We start from the raw sequence: 25,884 nt of genomic DNA on the forward strand, positions 1-25,884 counted from the left end.
AGTTAGTTGATAATCATTAGATGCCACACAGGATTTTACTTTGGAAAGACCACAGGGTTGCAGAAGTATAACAATTTCTGAACTCTCTCATTTCCATTTTCTGTTCACCTGAGCACTGAATTACGCTTTTGCTGCTACAATAAATTTTTCAGCCTGTCAGGTGGGCAGTGGTTTACACAATGTTTAAGTTGCTGGCTAAAGAGCTACCTTACTGTACTTGGCACAGGTGTAAGTGTTCCCATTCTGATCTAGAAGGGTTTTACAGTCACTCTGCACAGTGGGGTAAGGCCCTCAGGAGATGCAAATAGCAGGTGGGTGGAAGTAGCAGGTGTTTAACTCTTCCACCATCGCAGGAATCAAATCAGCACTTCTTTGATAGTCATGTAACTTTGCTACTACCTCCCATTCCCCTGACCTGCACACAGATTTCACCCCACATTTGCCCCTAATCTCATCCACCATGTGTAGTAATGAAACCAGCTGCAAGACAACTGCGGTATGCTTCATGATCCCGGCCATCTATGTCTTCAGAAAGAGAGAAAAGGAAACAAGTCAGGTCAGGAAAAAAGTGTGACTTTTCTTTTTCAAATGGGAGTTGGATCAGGCCCTAAGGTAAGTTCTTACTAATCGAATAAGGAAGTGTTATACTACACGTGTAAATACATCTAGTCAGTTACAACTGAAAGGGCAGTGGTTGCATGCTTGAAATGTGCATCTGCTACCAGTCTGAAAGGGCCTGCTGTTCTGATTTAAAAAACACATTTGGGCCTGAGTAGTCTTTGAACAGGTGAGCACTGGACATTCAAAAACTTGTTTATTTTTCATGTAACAGAAACAAAGCAGTTTTCTGTATTTGTTGGTCTGGCTGTGCCGGTCTAGTGCTCTGCAAGAAATGTGAGTTTGATTCCAGCTTCTGGTATCCTATTCTCTAGAGAGTGAATGCAACCTTGAAAAACTAAAACTAAAGGAAAAAAACAACAACCCTAAAGTTTGGCTCTTAACTCCAGCTATCAGCTCCTGAATGAGTAGCCTGATTTTCAAAAAATCAAACCAGTTCCTATTGAGGTATAGCAGTTTTTGTTTTTAATGTTAGTCTCTATCTTTAGCTCTACTGCCCTAGGCTGAAATCTTGTCAACACCTAACTAATGAAAGCTGGGCCTGAGCAGTCCTTGGATGGAAGACCTCAAACCGTGAGAGCCTCAAATTGCAAACTGTGCATCATGCTGTAGTCTAGCGAAATCCTCTAGTGTAACACATGAGGAAAAAAATTAAGGATCCTATGGGAATCTTCTCTCTGCATTTACTGACTTTTGTGCCATTAAAAAATCAACTTTAAAAACATTTTTGTGCATAAGATATAGATTGACATTCTATGAGTTTAAAAATTCTTAATTTTTACTATAGGGAAAACAGTTGTGCAAGTGTGTGTACAGTTCTCCATGTAACAAAAAAAGCCAGTTGCTTTCTCCGGTTCTATCGATTTGTCAGCGTGCTTCTGCTTGACATAAAGGCTTCTGTTTTAAGGTCATTTTTTACTTCAGTCCTTCCAGCTGTTGGATGAGTTTTTTTCAGCAATGTGGGCACCTAGGCAAGTCACATAATAGCGAATGATTATTTATAAAAGAAAAAAAAAAGTGGGGTGGGGTGGAGCATACAAGTGCCGGCCAGTTCTCAGGAAGCCTCCTTTGAAGTGTCATCAAGCTTTGAAAAAAGCTATGAAAGTCAGCACAAAGGATTCTGGAGTGCGTCTGAGGAGGAACAGCTGGGTCAGGCTGCCTCCCTGGCACCAGGCCCCAGCACAAGTGCCACCCTCTCTTTTTCTTTGCTCTTGAGTCTAGTCTTTTGTTCTTGTTCCCCACCCAGCTCCACCTGTGATCTTTGCTATCCAGGACTTGTTTGTTTATAGCTCGCCCTCTCCAGCACCAAGCTACCTCTGGGTGAGGGGAAGGGACGAGTGGGTGGGATGGGGGGAGTGGAACAGCAGCATCGCTGAGTTGAGTGCCATAGAAGCAGAGAAAGGATGGTTGCAGCCATGTACATGTGAGCCGCTCCTGTTACCAGTTACACTAAGAGTAGTTTTCAAGGGATTGCCTGCCTCGTCACTTCTGGCAGCAGCAAATACTTGCAGCGTGAAGCAGGGCATCTTAGGTGTCACAACTTTCCTTTGCCCTGTCCTGTGCTCCCCCTAAGCCTGCTTAGGGAAGCCTACCCTACCACCCTCCCAAGTTTGGGGACATGGATTTCACCAATTACTTCTATAAAAGTGGAAGTTGTGTCCCATCCACCCCTCCTTGATCACATCCATTACAAATTCGATAGTACACACTGAACACAGGAAGTAGCAGTGGTACTGTGCACACAGAATGCAGTGGACCTCTTTAGCCAGCCATACGTACTTGGGGAGGTAGTGAAGGTTCTAGATGCCGTCCAAGGAATGAAAGCAAACGCCGCCAGATAAGGCCGCTTCCCAAAAACATAATCCCGGTCACCAGCCAAAATGCTCTGTGGTCCTAGCAATGGAAAAAATAGCCATTAATCATGTAGCTCTTTCTGTGTAAGAAGGGTCCTCAGTGGATTCCCTCCCACATCTCTAATTTAAACCCCTCTCCATCCCCTCCAAAGGCTCCACAGTATGGTGAACTTCCTTGGCTGGGGAAGGTTGGCTAAGATTCCGGGTTATTGCAAGGCAAAGTGATCCACTTGATACACCATCATTTCCAGAGCACTGGTGTGCTGGTCTCTGGACTTTAGTGTTCCTCACTACCACACTAGCCCATGCATGGTTCCTTTCGAAGATTGCTCTGGTTTTTACCAAGAATTTAGAGATCTCCCCCCAACCTCATTTTTTTTGTGTGAAGGTGGCGATGAGGGAAGGAAGGGGAAAGATCTCTTCCTTTTTAAGGTAATGCATGTAAGTGTGATAGGTACCAGCAATCTAAGTGTAATTATTTAATTTACAGTGGAGTCATGGCTCCACCATGAAGTCTAGAAAATTATTTAACTGATTTACACCTTTGCATATGAAAGTGACTCTAATACAAACTCCAAGACCTTTCAGAAGTATGAATGGGTGAACATTACCATGCCTATTGTCAGCCACCATGCCCAAGTACAGTATTTTCCTCCTGGAACATTACTCTTCCTGATCATCCAGAAGAATATCCTGCAGCAGAGTCATTACTGAACAAGTCATGAACTAATTCACGACAAAAGAAAGTCATTGCACTAAAGCTGGAATCAGTGGGCCCAATTCTCTCACTTTACACCAGTATAAAACTGGAGTCTTATCGGTGAAGAGAGTGTTATACTTAACAGAAAACCTGGGTTAAGTCAGGTGCATTGGTACCTGTGTTGTCTGACAGTAATTATAAAATCAGTTTTAAAGCAGCAGTGGTTTTCACCTCTTCAAAGGAGGATTCCAAGTTCATACCAAAGGCTACTCCAATCAGTCCAAAAAGAGAAAGAGAAAAAGTCCCCATGGTCAGCTGTAAGTTCAGTCTCATCATCACATTACGGTGGCTGAAGAAGGGAGAAAGATTTAGGAGATGAACACAGATGTTTACTTGCTGTCTAGTAATAAAGTTTTATGCAGGATGCATTACATCAGAACAAATTGACAGAGCAACTCACACCGGTATTAGGCAACACAGAAACAAGAGCTAGTGTGTCAGGTGATTTTTCTCCAAAGAGATGTTTTGAAACTGCAGCAGCAATGCACCTCTCAGGAAGCAGACTCTGCTTTGCAATCAGCAGGATCCATGACATCTGGGCACACCTGTTGTAAGTATGTGTGTAAAGTAACAGTAAAAGTTTATGGAAACTTACATTTTGTTTTCTTACCATTAACTACAGGAATTTATAAATGATTATTTAAAAGAAACATTTACTGTTACCTTGCAAGCATACTTACAAAGAAGCAGAGGGTCAGAAAATGCTGTGGACTGTAAAGCAGAGTCTACTTTGGGGCATTCCACATCCACCTCTTCTCAACTCTTGCTGGCCTCCAGATGGAGTGTCCACTCCGAATGCTTCTTGAGGTAACTCCCCACTTAAGGAGGAGGAGAGAATATCATACACTGCTTTTCAACAGTAGCTTATACGATACCCTTCAAGATGTTAAGACTATAAATTATTTTTAAATACAGAAAACTGAAAGTTGATTAGTGCGTAATAACGAATTTCAGCTTTTTATTTACAATAGTTTAGTCTTAATAAAGCTAAATATTTGATGCAAACTAAGCTGATTACTGTACCATCATGCTTGGTGCAGATGCAACATTTATTGGATAGCAGAAGATGTGACCCAGGAAAACCAGGGGCATGTTCTTGAAGGCAGACACCAACACTTAAGCGCAACCTACATTTAAGAGTCAATTCAAGTTTCAGTTTTGCTGCATTACATAGCAATTCTTTACAAATAAGTTATATTTTCCCCATGAACATCTGGGTATTTCTTTTAACTATTACCTCCCCAGAACCACAAGGAATGAGCGCCTCCAAGTCTTGGTTCCCAGGGTCTGCTCTCAGACTCGAATTCAAAAAAGGGTAAGCCAGCACCAATTTCTGCAAAGCTTCTGGCAGTATAACAAGTAGTATGTGTCAGAAGGATAGTTAACCTGTCCAGGTTGATGAAGATGATACTTTCGGAATCATCAATCAATACTCTGAGTTCACGTGCTTCATTAGCGAGATCTTCGGCTTGTCTGTAATAATTCTCCAGCAGCAGCTCCATTTCCTCTGCATGGTCAATTCCAGACATGCTCTCCTCACTGTGAGCAACAATTTATATTTTCTAGTTACGGATCAGCAATGTGCTTATCAACAACATGTTTACATGTTCTGAAGCATGGGCCCAGAATGAAGTGATAAGGGAAAAACTCTGCATGAGTCCTGTTTGACAACAATGCTGCAAAATCCAGTTAGGCACATGGGGAACTTCTGCTATTACAAAGAGTGTCATCAAAAAAAAGGTACGTGCTTTTCCAATGTCTATTAGCTGAAGAGCAAAAAAAGTCAGTTACTTTGGTCAGTAAAATGGGTAACATTTGCCAAGCTATAAACATGCACAGGCAATGTATAAATATTAGTGTCCCAGCATCACATTGTGACATTTTTAAGAGAGATTGTTAATTTTCTGGTGCCCTCAAATGTGGAAGTTGACAGTGATGCTGTTAACACTCCCTTCTGTTCCCCCATACAGTGAGGGCTAAGTTGTATACATAATATTGAAATCTACTTGGCACTTACACGTGTTTTTTAGGTGCACATCGACAATAACTGAAGCATTTTAGTTGAAGCATTTTGTGGACACAGGAACTGATGACAGCAGCATAACAGTCAGTATGTGAAACTGCTGGCACTATCCCCTTTCCTGAAGTTTGAGAGATCTCAGTCCTACTGAATGAATCATAGGTGCCTGGTAGCATCCACAAGGCCCAGAGCACCTAGCCAGTCACCTGCTCTACAACAGGCATACAAGTTTCTGGAGTAAACTTTTTGGATCTTTCTTTTGACTAGGCAAACAGTGAGGTCTCTGAGAGCCACGACGGCCCTCTTGTATTTTTAAGACATCAGTAATGCTGCTAACACTATGCTCACACTGCGATGGGATACAACACCTTTTAAAAAGAGGTAAAGCATTATGGTTTAAAAACATTGTATAGATTTTTTTTTTGAGGGGAGGGGAGAGAAATAATCTAATCTGGTATTCAGGTTGTCTTTGGACAAGACACATTTTAAAAAGTGTTCTGGATTACCCAACTTTACTTACAATACTTGTGGATCTGTCCATTTTGTTAGACAGAGCTCTTCTATTAATTCCTCTTCATCTAAGATTTTTAGGATTGTTTCTTTGAAAACTTTAAGATCTGTTTCTAATTCTGACAAACTAAAGAAAAAACAAACAGGCATAAACAATCAGGCAATCCCATTTGCATTACCATAGAGAGGTAATATTTTCATTTTCCCTGGATCTTGCCAGAATGAGTCACTGGGGAAGAGTTTCTTAGAAAATTTAAATCCCCATTTTGCATTTAGCCACGGTACTGGTCCATTCTGGGACCAACTGCCCCAAAATCACCAAAACCTTAACTGAAAAGGATTTAGCAGTGTATTCTGGGCATATTTCAAGGGTTCATGAGCACTTGGAGAAACAAGTAATTTGATTCAGACAATTGTATCGTCTGTTGTATTGACACATAGCATAGCCCAATAAGTTCACGTGTACTCAAATGGTTTGAAGAGTGGTTTCAGCTCCTAATTTTACATTACAATGAACATATTAAATTGCCTAGTACTAATTTTTTTGCATTATACACAGTTTTAGAAGGTAGACTACAAATCCCAAAGTGGGATTTCATTTTTTTCCAACTAGATAGTTCATACATTTGAATTTACAATGACAAATAAATTGCATAACTCAAAAGTAGTTTTCTAGGAAATGTATATTGTACACAATTTTCTGAAGTTCAGCTATGCTCCCCATTGCTTACTCTTATTTACCTCTTGCCATTTTGTAGCAAAATGTGTAGTTTACTTCTATCCACAGACAGTAGCTTGGGATCCACTAGAGCTTCCAGCGTCTCAACGATCTGAGGTTGCAAAACGTTAAGTCTCCCTTGCAGATTGCTGATCTAGATAATAACATGATCCTTCATAAGAATTAAAATAATCCTTTTAGAAGGGTTTGGGCAACTGACTCCTCACACTGAACACAGAATTCACTGTTACACTCAGGTATGCAATCTACTTTTTCAATACATAGGAGCTATCTGGAATACAGCTAACATTAACAAGATAAAGTTTACCCACTGCAATAGTTTTTGAACAAAATTTTACATAAAACTGAAACATCATGCCAACTACTGAATAAACGTGGTATGAGGTTCATGTGTCTGAAATCTGGTCAACCTTAAGTGGTGTCACATTTCCATTAACATTCATAGTCTTTAAGGCCAGAAGGGACTATCATAATCATCTAGTCCAGGGAGTCTCTCAACAATTTTTTTGGTGGCCACAAAGTGCGGCTGCCAGTAATTCTTGCTGGTGGTCGCTCTGACAATTTTTCCTAAAATATTTAATTAACTTTATGAAAAACAAATAAATATGCACCTATACATATCCAAATCATTGTAATTTATAGGGTATTTTTTCAGACTCAATAATAAAAATACTGTACAGTTGTCTCTATTCTTTACTGGACCTAAGCAGAACAGAAACACAAATAAAGTGGTTTTGCACATTCTTATCTTTTTTTTGTTGTCATTTCTTTTGCTTTTTTAAAAAGATTTGCTACCTAGTAAGTCTGCTGCTGTGAACAGTGGTATTTGGATGTTTGTTAATATCACTTTTCACACCAGACTTACTAACTAGCTGGGAGAGCGTGAAAAGTGATATTAACAAACACAAATATCAATTTTCACAGCAGACTTACTGTCTCCTGTCTTGCCAGGACTGAAAGTCCTGGATGGGGAGGTGGGTAGGCAGGGAATGGGGGCCAGAGGCGATGCAGGCGGGTGGTGAGCCCAGGACTAGCACCTGCTGCAGTGTCCAGGGCTAGAGCCAAATGTTCCCTCTAATTTTTTACATCTCTGTGGAATGAATTTTGTTATTTGCCCCAATATGGAGTTGGGGTGGGGCCGAGGGCTGGAGTGCACGGGGGAGGGCTCTGACTGAGGGTCTGGGCTCTGGGGTGGGGCCAGGGATGAGGGGTTTGGGGTGCAGGAAAGGGCTCAGAGCTAGGGCAGTGGGTTGGTGTCTGTGTGGGGGGGGTGCGGGCTCTGGGGTGAGGCGGCATCAGAGGTTTGGGGTGCAGGCTGCCCGGGGCTGTGGCAGGGAGGCGCCTCTCCCCGACCAGGCAGCTCTCTCGGCACAGCAGCCCGGGGGTGGGGGACAGTGCCTCTCCCCACCGGGGCAGCTCCGGGGCTGGGGCAGAGAAGTGCCTCTCTCTGACTGGGGCAGCTCTGGGGCTGGGGCCTGGGGAAGAGATGCCTTTCCCTGGCTGGGGTGGGGCCGCAGGAGAGGTGCCTCTCTCCACCTGCGCAGCCCTTGATAGCCTGCTGCACAGCTTAGAGGGAGCTTAGGCGAAAGCCCAAAGTCCCACAATTGGAGCCTGCCGCCCGCCATCCCAAGGCTGAAGTCCGAGCCCCACAGCCCCTGGGAAATCACTGGCTGTCTGCTCTTCATGGATCCGGGGGGGGGGGGGGGGGAACGACAGGATCCAACCTCTGCTGATGGCCCTGGGGGACAGGCCACTGCTTTGCCCCCCCACCCAGTCGCTGCCCAGGAGGCTGTGGCCACAAGAAAAGCCCCTGGTGATCGCATTCGAGAAATGCTGATCTAGTCTGACCTACTGCATAATACAGACCAGAGAACCTCCCCCAGTAATTTCGACATCAAAACGTAATTTTATGTTTCAGCATATATCTGTCAATCTTGATTTAAAAACTCCAAGCGATGAAGAATCCATCGTGCCCCTTGGTAAGTTCTTTCAATAGTTAATTCTCCTCACTGCTAAATGTTTGCCTAGATCCCGCATAACCAAAACAAACAACAACAAAAACAACCAAGCCCAAAGCAAACCCAAAATATTTCTAGAATAGAAAATTATACTGTCATTCCCATGAAACAACATTTTCAAAAGTAGCTAAAGTAACCAGATGCTCACCCAATATTGCAGTATTGCTTCTATGGCTCTAAATTCAAAGGGCAAGGAATATGTAACTAGCTGCCCGTCTCCAGACAGCTGAGACGCAAGTTCTTGGAACAGCCAGTGCTCCATATTTAAACTGCGATAATCTAGTATCAGAAGAAACTCTGGTGTTACCACAGCCTTCAAAAACTGAAAAAGAGAATGCAGTTAGGCAGCCAGTTAATACTTTATGAAGGTTTCTAATTTTCTCATTGACACTTAATGCATTTCAGAATTCGGTTTTCTATAAAACCACTTCCCATAAGGGGACTGTTATGATAAGCTTTGTTTTTTATTTACCTAGATTTTTATGCCACACTCGTGTCCAGGGTACCCAAGTGTCTATCTTCCACTGTCATTCCCCCCGCAACCCCTGAAGTATATGGACTGGACTGACATTGGAAGCACTTCCTTTAGTGTACTCGAAGAGGCCTCTGGTGTTACTGGAGGACAGGAAGAAAGAAAGATTCTCCAAATTTTTTTAGCTGTGCTCATCCTGTGCCTCTAAAAATTCTCATCATGCCCACAAAGGGAAAAATTTTGGCCCTCCTGAATAGAGACGGCCATTCTACAAAAGACAAGGAGCTCATTATTTTGAAGTGCAACATGAAGTGCTTCTGCTTGCTAGATATTCAGTGCCAGAGTTATCTGTAAGGACAGATGGATAATAATATATGCAAGGCCACAGATAGCCAGTATTAAAAGGGCCCTGGATCTCACTAGAACATGACTGAATTGGCAACTGAGACATAGTTCAAGTGTATTTTAACATCTATTGACACCTATAAAGAGATTTAAGACCCACTGAAGTTAATGAAAATAAAAATATCACTTTACCTCCATTCTAATGATAATCCTGTTGTTTCTAGTTGCAATGCTCATTAGATGCTGAAATCTTAGATCTCGAGCTTGAAGACCCAGTTCCTGGTACAATTCTGTTTTCTTTCTTTCTGCCAAGAAGACATTTAAAAAGAAAAATCTTATCTGGGAAAAATAACATGTTTTATAAATTATGGATTAGTCTGTTTTGCAGTTTTAGAAAGAAACTAACTTGACAGTACTTCCCGCCTTGATCATCCAATAAAATTCTAACACAGCAAAATAGTCATAACTTGGGTGGAAGAGAACTCCCTTTGTGGGATAGCTCAGTGGTTTGAGCATTGGCCTACTAAACCCAGGGTTGTGAGTTCAATCCTTGAGGCAGCCACTTAGGGATCTGGGGCAAAAATTGGTCCTGCCTTCCAAAAATTGGAAGGCAGGGGGCTGGACTCAATGACCTTTCAAAGTCCCTTCCAGTTCTAGGAGATTGGTATATCTCCAATTATTTATTTATTTTATTTTTATTTAATAAAGAAAAGTCTAAAAGTAACCAAAGTAACAGGCAAAGACAGTAAGTTTCATGTTAGAACACTTTAGCAAAGCTCATGTCAAGCACGTGTCATGTCACAAAGGTATCCCAAGAAGGAAAAATATACTGGTGGTGAACTGGGACAAAGAGGAAAAGGATGAAAGCAAAACAGAACCACACGAGATGATAGTCATATTGCTTAATGCACTATCGGAAGGTGCTCAGATTCTACTCTGATGAATGTGGTGTAAGAGTTTGTGTAGAATAGACGAGTAAAACCAAGGGAAATGCTGCAACACCGACAGTTATCTAAACCCAGAAAAGCTTCTTCAATTGAACCAGTATAAATTTCCACTTAGAAAATTCTATATTGCACAAAAGAGCAAATAGGAAAAGAAAATGAAAACTCTACCTACCAAAAGAGGTAATATTTCCTTCCTTGTCAAATTTCATCTAAAGGGGGGAAAAAGAGAAAAAAGAAAACACGGAAGTAGGTATTTTGTTCTAAAAAAGCTGCTATAACATACAGGAAAGGAGTTGTATGAAATTGCTTATATTTGCTTTGAATTCTAGTGGGGGTGAATCAGTCCACTTATTAAGGAGGGGCAAGTTATGCTATTCTGTCATCTCTGCTAATACTTCTCAGGTAATTATGAACGCCTTAGACAACGTATTTCAGGTCATTTGAACATGTGGATGCTACACATGGTACCTGGAAAGCAGCACCTATTAAAATATTTTTCAGACATACACCAATTAAGTTCATAACTATATCTTTGGCTCGCACTGATATCAACTTCCCAGGAAGAATTTTTTTTTAAACAGAGTATGAGATTTTTGTGTTGGCACAAGAGGAGCTCTTTACATTTTGTGTTTCAAATTTTGTTGTTTCATCTTGTTGTTTTAACTGAACAATTTACAAGGCAAAGGGCAACAAAAGTGGGGGGGCTATTCACTCCCTGATTTTTGAATGGTATTTACTGTGTAATTCCACTATGTGTAAGTGAAAGAATAGATAGCATGCTAATGTAACAAAGCAAGGAATAATTTGTTTCTAACACCTTATTTACTTTTCATTTATATTCCAAGGTATTAACATAACGAGTATTTTCTGTAAACTTAAAGTCATTTTATTGGAAAAACCGCAAGAATTGATTTGATCAAAGCTTTTGCACTCTTGCTTTGAGATATGTAGCTTATTCAAGAGCTATTCATAATTTTTTTTTTTTTAAAGCTAGTAGCAGTATATAAGAGGAAACAACTATGTGGTTCTCATTGTAGCATCAGGGCCTGAATGTGTACCAATGCTCTCAACTGTCTGCTTTCATGTGGGATCACATCATCTTCTCTCAGCTGCACACCTACAAAAAGATATTCTTCCTTCAACCACTGGCTGTCCTGCATTGCAGCTACCACATTCCATGACATTAATACAGCGGTCCCCAACGCAGTGCTCGCGGGGCATTTATCTGTGCCTGCCTACTGACAAGAGAGCGCTTCCGCCGGACAACCAGCAAAATGCAGCAATGCCAAGAAGTGTCGCCGCCAAAATGCTGCTGCTTCTCGGCGGCATTTCGGCGGCAACGCTTCTCAATGATGCCGGTTCTTGGCGGTATTTTGGCAGCTGGGCGCCCGCCACACTCTTCTGGGAACATGAATATACTATTGCAACAGAAAGGTTGGGGACCACTACGTTAATGAGAAAAAAAGGCAAAAATAGTGTATTTTTAATAGCGAAAGCATGTATTTTACAAAAATTCTTCAACAGTTAAACTGTGTCTTCATGATTAAATTGTGAGTTAACAAGAATTATCTTCTCATAAAAAAAGCATCCTGGTATTTTGCTAGCATATTATAATACTCCTGTTGCAAATATATCGACATAAACATAACTTTCCTTCAAATCAAGGTTTTTAAAACAGTTACTTAGTAATAGCCACACATTATGAACGCATCATGGACAATGACCAGTTCTGTCAAATAATAGTTTGAGAAAAACACAGGCTGATTAGCTTGGAAAAATTGTCCTTTGTTGAAACCTTTCAATACACTTACCACTGCAAACACAGGGACTACGCTGGCTAAGGTGGCTTGAGAGGCCTCTGTCGCTGAGTGTCGACCCAGTTCATCTGCAGAAAGACACACGGCAGTTATAATTTTCTATTACCAGCACACGGTCTTTTGATAAATACATACTTTTTTCTTCTCTTGCACACTAGGTGGAAAACTGTCATAAGGAACCCAGTTAAATACAATTTCGCTTAAAAAAAAAACCAAACAAACAACCCAGCTGATTTAAGAGGCATCGTCAACTTAAATTCTAATATAAATAAAATTCCTTGAGCCAACGTTTGTGGCTTTACGACCAGTTTTCTTATTCAGAATGTTTCTCCTCACTGTTGTGTGAAAGACCCATACAAACAGGAGAAACTAACTATACCTAAAGTACCATCAAGTCTGCAAAGTAAACACATTTCCTTTCCACCTGTTTGTGGTAATCTTGTTTTACTTGCAACAATAATAGGTAAAAAAATAGAAATTAGATTAAATTGGAGTATCCTTTAAGAACACAAAGCAGCTGCAATAAAGAATAACACTCCAGTCCTACAACGAGCTCTGTGCAGCTCTACAAGTCTACCTGCATGAAGTTGACTGCAGGGACTGGGGCCTACATTTGTTGAGCAAATGAGTTATTAGTGCACTATGGTAATGAATAATACCACCTAGTTCTTAGATAGTGCTTTTCAACAGTAGATCACAGTGCTTTACAAAGCAGGTCAGTATCATTATGCCATTTTACAGATAAGAAAATGGAGGCACGGAGAAGCAAAGTGACTTGTCCAAGGTCACCCAGTAGGCCTGTGGCAGAGTAGGGTATAAAATGGAGGTCTCCTGTGCCAGGCCAATGGTCTATCTGCTAGGCCACTTCCCCTCCTTACCTAACAGAAAGGCCTTGCAAACATTCACATGCTTTGTGCATAGTAGTCCCACTGACTTCAGCGAGACTACCCTTTGTTTAAAATGTAAAAAGTGAAAAGAACAGGAGTACTTGTGGCACCTTAGAGACTTACAAATTTGTTAGTCTCTAAGGTGCCACAAGTACTCTTGTTCTTTCTGCGGATACAGACTAACATGGCTGCTACTCTGAAACCTGTAAAAAGTAAGTGTTTGCAGGATGGAAGGCCTTAATCTGTGTTTCATACTGCATGGGCTATTGGTAAATGACTGACAGGCTCAGCCAAAACTTCAAAGGAGCACTGTGTCCATTTTCTTAGTTAGCTGTTAATTATGTAGACATAAACCTATTTGTGGTTTAGTTGGATGTTACTGGAAAAGGAGTTTGGAAATTACAGCAATGGCCGTAATCCTGCCATTGACTGTGTGGGGGACACCCCTATGCCTTAATTGTCCCCACTACACAGCTCCCAAGCAGTCAATTACAGGATCACGTCCACTATTTACAATTAGGCACCTAAATAAAAGCAGCCTACTTTTCAAAGAAGCCGAGCACCCACAACTCCAAAATTCAGGCCATTGATTTAAGGTTTAGGCACATAGAGATGAAATTGTGGCCTAATACTTCAGGAAGATATAAAAAAAGGTTGTAAGTGCCAAATGGATTCAGAAACTAACTAGTGTCCTGATTTTATAGGGGCAGTCCTGATATTTGGGGCTTTGTCTTATATAGGTACCTATTCCCCCCCCCCCTCCCGTCTTGATTTTTCCATACTTGCTATCTGGTCCCCCTAAAACACACACTGATAGACTTATAACTACCTACCTATTCCCTGGCCCCATTTCCAGGCCTGAACAGGGTGGAACAATAACTGTGCACCCCACAGGGTAACCAGATAGCAAGTGTGAAAAATCGGGAGGGGGGGTGGGTGGACGGTAATAGCGGCCTATATAAGACAAAGCCCCAACTAGCAGGCCACCTGGTCACCCTAGGAAGTGGAGACCCGTGCCCGTGGGTTTAAGGCTTGCTCAGTGGGGTGAGCGCTTGGCTGCAGGATTAGCGCCGCTGTGGGTTTAGAAAAGCCTCTCCCCGCGGCGGGGCCAGCCCCTGCCCCGCAGCCAGCTCTCCCTACGCCGGAGCAGCCCAGTCCCGGGGCGAGGAGCAGGAAAAACGCCCAGGGGAGGCACCGGGGGTGACGTGAGAGGGTAACTCAACAGGTGGGGCTTTCGCTCCGGAGCCGATCCGCCTCCCCCCCGGCCGGGCAGCAACCAGGGCCGGCCGGGCCGTGTGCGGTGCCCCCCGCCCGGGGCACGACTTACTTGCCCAGCGCCACGGCTGCCCGCGGGGAGCTGCGGCCCCCAGCCGCGGCCCGCGCTGCCCAAGCCCGGGCGCGGCGCAGCAGGGCCCCCCGCCGCCGCTCAGCCGCCGCGCCCCCCAGGCTGCTGCTGCTGCGAGCAGGCGGCGGCAGCTCCCCCGCCCGTAGCGGCCCGGCGAGGCGGGGAGGAGCCAGCGGCGGAACATGGGCCGGCTCTGTGGGGGGCTCCCGGCCGCTTGCAGGCCCCAGAGGCGCCCGCCCGGTTGCACACACGCGGGAGGCGGAGCACGGGGGCGGGGTCTGGTGCTGCAGAGCCCCGGCCGTGGGCGGAGGCAGCCCGCTGGCTCGCAATGCCGAGCCCGAGGTGCCCGGGCGGGCGCCCCACCGCCTGCCCTTCTCCGCGCCGATCAGTCACTGCTCCATAGCCCCGGGCAGCACCCTCGGGCCTGGCCGCTCCGCAAGGTAAGGGGCTGACTGGAGCCCTTGGGCCAGGCGCGGAGAAGCTGAATGACCCGCACAAGGTCACACGCTGAGAGTTAATGGCCCCGCTGGGCGGGAGAGAACCCACCTGTTCGCATCTCGCTCTTGTGCCCTCTCCAGCAGGACTGGGATGGGGGAAGCACCTGACAATGACATGGGAGGTTCTTAATTTTTTCCCAGTTTGAGTTCAGCACAGCTCTTGTGCCCTAACCAAACATCTTGTAAGCATATCAACCGAATACATTTTGAACATACATCTAAGCACCAAGATGAACCGGTCAATTGAGGCTCAAGTTAAATTAGGATTTAGCTGCAGTTGAAAGTTAGGAAGGATTAGATTAGGGTGTGAATTTAAAGCTGTTCCTGAGTGAGTCCACTTGTGGGCACACTAACGGCTGAACAGGAACAACTCTGTGTGGAGAGGCCCTCAGTAACCTACCCCTCCACTCCCATCACCAAATACTGCTTTTTAAATATTCTGTTGTGTACAAAGGTCTAATGAAAATACTGCAAAGGAATTCCCTTTCTTTCATCTGTACTCAAACCACATACACCTCTATCCCAATATAACGCTGTCCTCGGGAGCCAAAAAATCTTACTGTGTTATATCAAACTTGCTTTGATCTGCTGGAGTGCGCAGCCCCCCCGAGCACTGCTTTACTGCATTCTATCCGAATTTGTGTTATATTGAGTCGTGTTATATCAGGGTAGAGGTGTAGTTTTGAATTAATGAAATGCTCCTGCCCAAACCAGACCCTTTAGCAATATATCCTATCATCAATGTTGCACTTAGAAATTCCTGTACTATAGTATTCAATGGAGAAAGTGGAGCCAAGCTGGAAACTTAGATTACTAATTAAATATGAGCCTCAGTTGACCGGCTGCTGCTTATGGTTATTATACTATATTTCTTAGAAGCAAAAACTGCAAAAATATCCTGAGCTGTGATCCCTTTAGGAACTGTGGCCTTTGTTCAGCAAGGGTGCCTAAGCATGTGCTTAATTTTAAGCATATGTTTAGTTGCTTAAGTGTTATCCTGAATAGAGATGGACATAAGGACATGCATTAAGTGCTTTACTGAATCAGGACCAAATTTTGATCTCAATTGAGTTACGTTAAACTTACACAGGTGTAACGGAGAGCAGAATTTGACGCTAGCCAGCTCCCAGTTCTCCTGCTACCGCCCCTTTTTGAAGACATTTATGGTGGTATGTAGGGGTAAGAAACATAAAAAATCAAAATGATAATGTTTTACAGTCAGTATGCACAAGTGTAAATGACTTCACAAGGTGCATAGCCATGATGAAGCAGGTTCACAGTCTTCAGTTCCTATATAGTGATTCTTCAGTTCCTATATACTGAAGTCAAGGGAGTTATTCCAGCTTGAACTCAAATGCATTTGAAAGCAGAATTTGGCTGCTGGTTTAAGGCTTGATCCAAAGCCCACTGAAACAAATGCCAGTCTTTTAGTCTTAATTTTGTTGGGTCACAGTAGGTGGCAGTATGTACAACAGTATTGAATTTAATAATCTTGGATGCCAAGGATACTTTAACAAAACAAAACATGGCAATACCAGGCACTGTAGAAGATAACGCAAGAGAATGGGAAAGTAAGTTAACATGCACCATTTCTTGGAAGTGACTGCTACTCATGTAGGATCTATAGAGAAGCACCTGAATAAGTAGAAAACACTGGGGGAGTATTTAAAGAGTTTATATTGGAAATTATATTTAGCAAATTTGAAAGAAATCCGTAGCTATTATAAAAGGAAAGCTTATTTTCTTTAATTTGCATGAGGACAAAAGGGAAAAATGTTGGGTTTGTTTTTCTTTTATCCATCCATTCCCCTGGATGTTTTCATAATAAATAACAATAGACTGTCAGAACTAAAATCAACAGCAAAAATATCATTAGGCCACATGATTTCATATAAAATATTTGCTTATCACAGTTATATTAATTGTAAGTTCCATATGTCTCACCAATGACTCCAGCACCTCCTTCTCCTAATACCTATGGAAAAAGACAAGCTTTACAGAGTGTCTACAACAGGGGTGGCCAGCCTGAGAAGGAGCCAGAATTTACCAGTGAACATTGCCAAAGAGCAACAGCCCCCCATCTCAAGCCCACCGGCAGCCCTGCCAATCAGTGCCTCCCATTCCCTTCCCACACCTCCTGCCTGCCGCAATCAGCTGTTTTGCAGTGCACAGGAGGCTCTGGTGGGGAGGGGGGAGGAGCGAGGGCATGGCATGCTTGGGGGAAGGAGCAGGGGCCTTGGGGTAAGGGCTGGAGTGGTGGCAGGACCTGAGGCAGAGCAGGGGGTTGAGCAGTGAGCACCCCACAGCACACAGGAAAGTTAGAATCTGTAGCTCCAGCCTCTGAGTCAGCGCCTGTGCAAGGAGACTCCTATTAACCTCTGAAGAGCCGCATGTGGCTCTGGAGCCACAGGTTGGCCACCCCTGGTCTACAAGGTTAACAAATCTTGGTTCTGGTAGACCAAGTAAATCTAGAGTCATGGAGAATGCTTAGCATCTCTCTCTCCTTTGAGGCCCAGATCTTGCAACTTGTTCCATGCTGGTGGACTCTGGCACTCATGAGGTACCCCATTATCTTGAATGGGTTCTCCATGGGCACAGAGGTCATCCCACAAATAATGAATTGAAGAATCAGGCCTAAAGAAGGGTAGACATAGCTCAAGGACCTACACTGATTACAACTATGGCAGTCTTGCCTGGAGAGGTGTCTTTTCAGATAAACAGGACACATTTATAGCTTTAGGATGAAGCCAACACCTTGAACTCAACAATAGCCAGTTGAGCATTGTTGTAATGTAATGTGTAATATAATGATGTAATGAAATGTTGCTGTGTAATAGAGATATATGGAGCCTTGATACTTTCAAGATAGGCATGAACTGTCAGCTTAGCTTACTGATGTGCTGATTACAGCTTCTTTTTTAGTATTCAGAACTGAATGCAGACCTGTGAGGTGGTGTGCATCTAGGGCAGTGGTTCTCAAAGACGGTCTGCTGCTTGTTCAGGGAAAGCTCCTGGCGGGTCAGGCCCGTTTGTTTACCTGCCGCGTCCGCAGGTTCAGCTAATTGTGGCTCCCACTGGCCGCGGTTTGCTGCTCCGGGCCAATGGGGGCTGCAGGAAGCGGCGCGGGCCGAGAGATGTGCTGGCCGCCCTTCCCGCAGCCCCCATTGGCCAGGAGCGGCGAACCGCAGCCAGTGGGAGCTGCGATCAGCCAAACCTGCAGATGCAGCAGGTAAAGAGCCCGGCCGCCAGGGGCTTTCCCTGAACAAGCAGTGGATTGGCTTTGAGAACCACTGATCTAGGGCAATGGTTATGCATTTGGGCAGGTCTATTGTATTGGTTTTTTAAAAAATTGAATGCACCATATTTCTGTCAAATAAGGAAAGGGTCCAGCTCAAAGCTGCCCCCCATATATAATAAATATGGTTGCCTTTAGCTTGCAAGATGAGGGCCTAATGGACGAGCACAGAATTCATGCCCTGCAAGGAAATAGCCATAGAGAGAGAGAGAGAGAATCTGTAGAAAATTAAAAACACATAAAATTCACATTTAATTGAGACTTGCTTCTGTTATGTGAAAAAATCAGAAACTACTGACTGCCTAAGAAGCCTTGATCAAATTGGCTCCCTTTCCGTTGGTGCTACTCCTCAGAACTGGATGAAAGAGGGTTTTTTCATCTTCTTTCCCACCTAAGCTGTCCATCTGGGGTTTTTGCCTAAAAGTTTATGAAGTTTCTCCTGCTTATTCCCTCGGGTATCTCTCAGAAGTCTTGAATGCACTAAAAAAAACCCCATGTTGCTGACAAGTGGAATCAGCAACAGGTATGGCTTAAACTACAACATTTCAATGAGGATTTTTGGGAAAAAATCAGAGACTATCAGGGTTGGAAGGGACCTCAGGAAGTCATCTAGTCCAACACCCTGCTCAAAGCAGGATCAATCCTCAGACAGATTTTTGCCCCAGATCCCTAAATGGTCCCCTCAGGGGTTGTGCTCATAACCCTGGGTTTAGCATGCTAATGCTCAAACCACTGAGCTATCCCTCCCCCCCAAATAGTTGATTTGTGTTTACAAAATTAATTATATTTTAAATGGCATTTTTGGTTTGGGAATTGTATAAGTGAGTGAAATCACTGTGGCATAGATTTTAAAATTTACAACTGCATCAGTGTTTTATTTCTTCCAATTAGTGTGAATGAGTCAAAGTGCCTCATAATATATACTTCAAACTGTCAATGAAGGCAGTCCAATTACTGCAGAATTGCAGCTGTACATAACCGGCTGATATTCCTCAGACTGATTTTTAGATACATTGCGCAGAGCAGTGTGAGTCTAAGAAAGGATTGTGGGTGTTCCATTTAGCAAAATCGAGTGCACTGAAATTAAATTCTCTTCTGTTGATAACTTTACACTAACCCTCTCAGTACATTTTGTTGTTGTTCATTTTCATTATTAGGACCAAGCTCAGAGTTGATGTAAGAGCATACTGTGCACTGACTTCACTTGTTTGTCTTGTATTAATTGATTTACACCCTTTGAATCAAGACTGAATGGCTTTGACAACCTGATTTATCCTATACAACTTGCTACTGTCTGACAAACATGTCATAGTTAAATGACAGTAATGTAAAATTTAGATTCCCATCATTCATAAGAACAACTATACTGGGTCAGACCAAAGGTCCATATAGTCCAGTGGCCAATAGTCCATCCGACAGTGGCCAATTCCAGGTGCCCCAGAGGGAATGAACAGAACAGGTTATCATCAAGTGATCCATCCCCTGTCACCCATTCCCAGCTTCTGGCAAACAGAGGCTAAGGACACCATCCCTGCCCATCCTGGTGAATAGCCATTGATGGACCTATCCTCCATGAATTTATCTAGTTCTTTTTTGAACCCTGTTATAGTCTTGGCCTTCACAACATTCTCTGGCAAAGAGTTCAACCGGTTGATTGTGCATTGTGTGAAGAAATACTTTGTTTTATTTGTTTTAAACCTGCTGCCTATTAATCTCATTTGGTGACCCCTAGTTTTTGTGTTACAAGATGGAGTAAATAACACTTCCTTCTTTACTTTCTTCACATCAGTCATAATTTTATAGACCTCTGTTATCTCTTTTTCAAGCTGAAAAGTCCCAATTTTATTAATCTCTCCTTGTATGGAAGCTGGTCCATACCCCTAATCATTTTGTTGCTCTTTTCTGAACCTTTTCCAATTCCAATACAGTAACTCCTTACTTAAAGTCATCCCGGTTAACATTGTTTTGTTAGTAGGTTGCTGATCTATTAGAGAACATACTTGTTTAAAGTCTCGCAATGTTCTGTTGTAAGGTTGTTTGGCTCGCCCCTCTCCTTCCACCCACCTGGCGCTTCTGCTGGGGAGCAGGGTTGGAGCACGGGGACTTTCCCCACTCTGCCCACACGGTGTTCCAGTTGAGGAGCCGGCAAGCCCCCGTCCTTACTCCCCAGCAGGAGTGCCGGGTGGGCGAAACGGGGCAAGCCCCCGACCCTGCTACGTCCCTGCCTCAACCAAGCTTCATAATCATCATTGGTGAGTATAGTATAGTATTAAATTGTTTGTTTAAAATATTTAAAACTTATACTGTATAATGTCCTTTGTCTGGTAAAAAAAATTTGCCTGGAACCTAACCCCCCCCATTTACATTAATTCTTATGGGGAAATTGAATTTGTTTAATATCATTTCGCTTAAAGTAGCATTTTTCAGGAACATAACTACAGTGTTAAGCTAGGAGTTACTGTATATATTTTTTTTGAGATGTGGTGACCACATCTGCATGCAATATTCAAGATGTGGGTGTACCATGGATTTATATTGAAGCAATATGATATTTTCTGTCTTATTATCTATTCCTTTCTTAATGATTCCCAACATTCAATAATTGTTTCACAGTGCACACAAGTATGCCATGGTGCATCCAATTATTTTTTCAAATACACCGCTACCTTGATATAACGCCACCCGATATAACACAAATTTGGATATTACACAGTAAAGTAGTGCTTCGGGGGTGCGGGGCTGCGCATGCTGGTGGATCAAAGCAAGTTCAATATAACACGGTTTCACCTATAACGCGGTAAGATTTTTTTGGCTCCCAAGGACAGCGTTATATTGAGGTAGAGGTGTATTATTTATCCAAAAAGGATGATCTGTTCTGTGTTTATCTTAATTATGCACATGGGGACAGATTCTATCCTCCGTTAGAGAACTGGGTGTACATCAGTATTTAGCTGATGAAGAAAAACTATTTATATATAAATATAAAAATGTTTTTGGATGTTTTTCTGCATTTATATATTGATTTCAATTACAATGCAGAATATTATTTTTTATTACAAATATTGGCACTGTAAAAAGTTGAGGCATGAATGTTTAGCATATCTGGCATGTAAATACCTTGCAACGCTGGCTACAACAGTGCCATGCAAACTCCTGTTTTCACTTTCAGGTACATTGCAAATAAGTAGCAAGAAGCATTCTCTCCTGTAAATGTAAACAAACTTGTTTGTCTTAGCAATTGGCTGAGCAAGAAGTGGGACTGCGTGGACTTGTAGGATCTAAAGTTTTACGCTATTTTGTTTTTGAGTGCAGTTATGTAAAAAAATAAAATTCTACATTTGTAAGTTGCACTTTCATGATAAAGAGATTGCACTATAGTGCTTGTATGAGGTGAATTAAAAATGCTATTTCTTATGTTTATCTTTTTTACAGTGCAAATATTTGTAATAAAAATAATATAAAGTGAGCACTGTGCACTTTGTATTCTGTGTTATAATTGAAATCAATATATTTGAAAATGTAGAAAAACATCCAAAATATATATAATACATTTAAATTGGTATTCTGTTATTGTATAACAGTGCAATTAGAACTGTGAGCAGGGCTGCGGCCTGGAGTGGGGCTGCAGCTGGAAATGGGGGCCCCGCTAGGCTTGGGAGGAGGCCACAGCTGGGAGTGGGGCTGCGGTCGGAACCAGAGCTGCAGCTGGGGCCGCAGTTAGGGGCTAGGGGCCACGGCCAGACCCGGAGGCCGCAGCCAAGAACGGGCCTGTGGTTGGAAGTGGGGCCAGCGCTGCAGCTGGTGCCATGGCCAGGAGTGGAGCCGCTGTCGGGGCTGCAGCCGGGAGTGGGCCTGCAGTTGGGGCAAGGGCCGCGGCTGGGAGTCAGTTTGGGGCTGGGGGCTGCAGTTGGAAGCGGGATTGGTGCTGCAGCTGAGGCCGTGCTTGGGGCTAGGGGCTGCAGCCTGGAGAAGGCCTGTGATCGGAGCTGGGTCCTGGAGCAGGGTCATTGTCAGGCCAGAACTGCAGCTGGGGCCATGGCCGGGAGTTGGTGGCTGAGGCCGGGGCCAGAGTGGAGCTGGAGGCAGAGCAGGGCTGGGTGGTGCTCCCTTCCTGGGTCCTGCTGTGCCCCCCCTCCCTGGTGCACACCTCACAGTTTAGGAACCACTGGCCTATGGACTGCAGCAGTGCCTAGGATCTCTGCAACACATCCATAACATGTCTCACCTCCCCCAGCTACCACGATCATGCTTGGTATGCCAGGATTTGTGGTGGAAGGCAGGCTTATACAGGTCTCTCGCAACTTACGTGCATTTAACATGCGCAATTTAAACTTTACGTGTACGGCCGGAGTCAGGGGGGCATGGCCTCAAGCGTGGGGGGCGTGGCTTCAAGATTTAAAGGTCCTGGGGCACCAGCTGTGGCTGGGAGTCCCAGGGCCTTTAAATCACCCAGGGGGCTCCCAGCTGCAGAGGTGGCTGGTAGCCCCTGTGGCGAACTAAAGGGCCCAAGGCTCCAGCCACCATGGAGCTCCGGGCTCTTTAAATGCCAGCCCCAGCCCGGCTGCCAAAGCTGCAGGCGGGATTTGAAGGGCTCCTCCGGGCTCCCCACCGCGGCGGGAAGCCCGGCGGAGCCCTTTAAATCCTGCCCACAGCTCCGGTGGCGGGGCCGGAGGAGGCATTTAAAGGGTGGCAGGGAGCCCGGTGGAGTCCTTTAAATGCCCCCCCGGCCCCGCCGCCGGAGCTGCGGGCAGGGTTTAAAGGGCTTGGGGATATAATTTTGACTATACGCGGTTTTCACTTTACGCGATAACCACGGAACGGAACCCCCACGTAAGATAAGACTTGCCTGTAGTTGGCTTCTGCAGAGCCTGCACTGGGAAATCTCCTCCATACTGGGCCCCTTTATGCAGCTCTGGTTCCTTTATCTGATGTAAGGAGGCTGGAGTAGATGAGCATCTTGTCCCTTATGTCAACTGTGCCAGCTGGGATATTCCCTGCAGAAAGGGTATTCTTGGGACTGTTTCTGCTCCTCCATTTTGCCAGTGCATTGTAAAACGATATTGTGTGACTGTGAGAATTGGGCCTAAGGTCAACACAGATGGCTGAATCTGGCACTGAATAGCTGACAAACTGGTTGACAGATTATACCTCATTGCCTGACTCTGAGACAGTATCAAGGTCATCACCCTTTTGCCTTTTACACACAAAATACTAATGCTTTATACATGTTTTTTCATATCTGGGTGAACTATCTGATTACCAGAGAGCACTGGATAGGAGGACAGTAATATTACTATGCAGTTTTCCCCTTTATAAATTAGATCAGAAGTTGCAAATGAGTGGAGGAATATAACTGTTAACCAATAACAATAGTATGTCTGACATCACTCAGCCTGAAATTACTCTCTTATAATGGTTAACTGCCTTCCTGGCAATTCACAGCAGGGGGTGATTTTTCCTTCATAAAAAGTTGAGATAAAAAGCAAGAGAAAAATTCCTGTATGTTTTGATCATCATGTGTGTTGAAATCAGTTTAGAAAATGATGATTATATTGAACAATCTCTAGGTGTGAAGGAACGGAGCCATTTTGATCTTGCAACAAACAATGGGAAAAACAAGCAAAAAAGAAATTAGATGAAATATAATATATTTTCTGTTAATCTCTGTCAGGCTTTACAGTTCCTACTAGCCAGGGTTTGTGGAAGGTCCAGTAGGGTCAAAGTCTTAACTGGCTTATACAGTGTTTCATTGTGCAGTGGTCTGGATAGAGCAACACATAGTGTTAAAAAATGTAGTAGAAAATCATGCATTGCTAGCACATGCTATTTTCAAGATACACATTTTGCTATTTGTCATCAAAATGTGTCCAAATATATCAAAGCATTTGCTTTCATTGAGTAAGTCCATGAGACATTTAAATTTGTTTTTCTTTTTATACATTTGAGTAATCAGAGCATAAAACATTCTTATTATAAAACATCTTATATTCTGATTGGATAACGCAAAGATGTCCATGAAGAATTTTAGCAAATTTTGTACACACCAGAAATCATCTTTGATTAAAAACAAGAAAGGGAAATTTCATTCCAAAGGGTCATTTATTTATGAAAAGTTATAAGTAATTTAAGATGAATGCTGTATTAAGGTCTGATATTAGACCCACTGAAGTCTGTGGGAGTCTTTCTGTTATCTTTAGTGGAAGTTGAACTGGATTCTTAATATGTATGTTATATACATCACTGTTTTGTGTTGAATTAAATTATTTGTCAAAAGTACTCAAAATTAACTGGCCTGACTTTAACTTTGTCTGTAAACCATGAATAGTTTGTGTTAGGTTGGTTTTTCTCAATACCTTCTATAGATTGCTTTTGCAAACTTTATTGGCCCTAGGATATCCACAGACTTTATCAGGCTATTATTCATGGAGTGTTTTGAATTCAATCCTGGTTCAGATGGACAGGCTACGTTGGGCAAGTCACATGGTTTCTTCTGTGTTTTTGATTGGCTGATGTTATCCCACAGGAGGTCAGTCTCCAGCTCAACAGAAGCCATTTCGATTCTTAGAGGATCCAAGTTACTTCTCGCAGTGGAATGGATTATTTCTGGTGTTTAGGGCAACTGTGTCCTAGTGCAGGAGTGGTTAGAAAGCTCCACACTTTTAGGGAACACGATCTACCCAAAGTGAATTCACTTTGCAGGAATGAGCTTACTCCTGCCTTACTTGATCATTGTAGGAGCGGACTTACACTTTGTGTTATCAACAGACCTTGCCCATTCAGGCAGTAGGAGGACCATAGAAGGCAAAAAAAAGCAACAACACTATATGTATAATTTAATTGGAAAGACTTACATAGCCATATGGAGAGCATCCCTCTACGAAATACGTGATTACATGTACTGCTGATCTAGGCAACAAACCAACACACACTCTGATTTTTTTAATCTCTATATTCAGAGAACTTGGTCCCAGCCATACTGATATCTTGATTATGGCCCAGTCATGCTTTTGAATTCAAATGAGGAATAAGCAGCAAAAAGATACAAAGATCCAATCCAGTTGTCGTGAATGTTCTTAATAATTGAAGACCAGGAAAGGAAAAAAATCAGAAAATATATATTATATAAATACAGAATGGTTTTCAGTGTGTCAGTTGCTTTATACATAGACTGTCCATGTCATATAAAGAGAAACCATCAGATGCCAGTAACAAACAAAAAGACAAACGCTGGCACCAAATAAATATAGCCCTAATTAAGAACTCACAGATCAGAGTAGGTAAAAAACAAACAAACCAAAACCCCCACTTTTGTTAATCGTTCATACCCCAGGAGCACCCCACCCCATTCTTCATTTGTTGTGGCTTGTCCTTGCTTCTGTGCTGCATCAGTGGAGTTTTTAGTGAATCTGGTCTTAAAGGAGTCCAATAAAAGTCTCTTTTATTCTTGAGAATGAGTAAACTAATCCCTATAAAAAAGGAGTCCAGGAAGAGATGCCAAGTGCAAAATGAAGGGGCTGTTTTTCAGATGTTTCTTATTCCAGCAAAGTCTTTCCCCACTATATAGATTTTTTTAAAAGAGAGAGCCAAGTCTCCATGGTGAAGGGAATTTCCTTTGCCCCTTTTCAAGTCTAACAATAGTGCTTAGCAATTACATGGCACTTTATATCTTTGAATCACTGTACAAACTCTAAGGCCCAATCCTTACCTAGGAAAGTAGTTCCAATAACGTCAGGAGAATTGCTTGTGCAAGTAAAGGCTGCA

The 25,884-nt window shown here is 43.2% G+C and overlaps 2 protein-coding genes across 4 annotated transcripts in view; one reads left to right on the plus strand and one right to left on the minus strand.

Annotated features, from left to right (window-relative positions):
* Nucleotides 1-792: 792 nt before the first annotated feature.
* MRS2 (magnesium transporter MRS2) lies at nt 793-23,029 on the minus strand. 2 transcript variants are annotated; one of them, XM_045002850.1, is made up of 12 exons: nt 22,970-23,029; nt 14,878-14,932; nt 12,094-12,167; nt 10,455-10,491; nt 9,528-9,640; nt 8,667-8,840; nt 6,503-6,633; nt 5,772-5,888; nt 4,618-4,770; nt 3,403-3,520; nt 2,398-2,511; nt 793-1,585 (listed from the first exon to the last, which is right to left on the minus strand). In XM_045002850.1, the coding sequence occupies exons 1-12, from the start codon at nt 23,012-23,014 to the stop codon at nt 1,475-1,477; spliced, it is 1,242 nt and encodes a 413-aa protein (XP_044858785.1). In that variant the 5' UTR covers nt 23,015-23,029; the 3' UTR covers nt 793-1,474. The 2 variants fall into 2 exon arrangements, with proteins under 2 accessions (XP_044858785.1, XP_044858784.1); XM_045002849.1 differs by lacking the exons at nt 14,878-14,932; nt 22,970-23,029 and adding an exon at nt 14,314-14,530.
* The window catches only part of DCDC2 (doublecortin domain containing 2), a 123,979-nt gene continuing 112,768 nt past the window's right edge, over nt 14,674-25,884 (plus strand). Inside the window, exons 1-2 of one of the 2 annotated variants that reach the window (XM_045002842.1) lie at nt 14,674-14,771; nt 15,919-16,007. The gene's annotated coding sequence lies outside the window, so the exon portion shown is untranslated. The remainder of the gene's footprint in view (nt 14,772-15,918; nt 16,008-25,884) is intronic. The other variant, XM_045002843.1, reaches the window with a different exon arrangement.

Source organism: Mauremys mutica, chromosome 2 (assembly GCF_020497125.1).
Source record: "Mauremys mutica isolate MM-2020 ecotype Southern chromosome 2, ASM2049712v1, whole genome shotgun sequence".
Taxonomy (NCBI): Eukaryota; Metazoa; Chordata; order Testudines; family Geoemydidae; genus Mauremys; species Mauremys mutica.

Bases quoted from the DNA above. Each gene is read 5' to 3' on its own strand.
- MRS2 (XM_045002849.1), bottom strand. From the start codon at position 14,515: ATGTTCCGCCGCTGGCTCCTCCCCGCCTCGCCGGGCCGCTACGGGCGG. The intron at 9,641-10,454 runs GTAGGTAGAGTT...TCTTCTTGGCAG, and splicing joins AGGAAATATTACCTCTTTTG to AAAGAAAGAAAACAGAATTG. The intron at 6,634-8,666 runs GTGAGCATCTGG...GTTATTATCTAG, and splicing joins AAGCAATACTGCAATATTGG to ATCAGCAATCTGCAAGGGAG.